This window comes from Aureococcus anophagefferens, assembly GCF_000186865.1.
Source record: "Aureococcus anophagefferens unplaced genomic scaffold AURANscaffold_4, whole genome shotgun sequence".
In the NCBI taxonomy this organism is placed as follows: Eukaryota; class Pelagophyceae; order Pelagomonadales; family Pelagomonadaceae; genus Aureococcus; species Aureococcus anophagefferens.
Window position 1 is genome coordinate 1,817,127 of NW_008705564.1, and position 342 is coordinate 1,817,468.

At 74.9% G+C, this 342-nt stretch overlaps 1 protein-coding gene across 1 annotated transcript in view; it reads left to right on the forward strand.

Annotated features, from left to right (window-relative positions):
* Positions 1–234, forward strand: part of AURANDRAFT_62222 (hypothetical protein) — a gene marked incomplete at both ends in the record, with an annotated part of 4,238 nt that extends 4,004 nt beyond the window's left edge. The window contains one exon of the mRNA XM_009036094.1: positions 58–234. Coding sequence (XP_009034342.1) covers positions 58–234 — 177 coding nt within the window. The remainder of the gene's footprint in view (positions 1–57) is intronic.
* Between the last annotated feature and the right edge of the window lie 108 nt (positions 235–342).

Below are 342 nucleotides of genomic sequence, written 5' to 3' on the forward strand. Positions count from 1 at the left end.
GAGCGGCCGCCGCCGCCGCCGCCGCCCGCGCGCGGGCCCCCGCCGGGCATGATCCAGGTCACGGCGCAGTTCGACTTCGCCGAGGTCCAGGCCGGCGACCTCGGCTTCAAGGTCGGCGACCTCATCCTCACGGACGAGGCGGCCTTCAACGCCGCCGGCGCGTCCGGCGGCTGGATCACCGGCGAGCTCAACGGCAAGTCCGGCTCCTTCCCGTCCAACTACGTCGCGCCCTAGCGCGCGCGACTCCAAGCAGAGAAACGAGCCCCCCCCCCGTATGTAAGTTACCACGACACGTCGTGGAGCCTCGCGCGCGCCGCCTCCCGCCCGCGCCGCGCGCGCCCC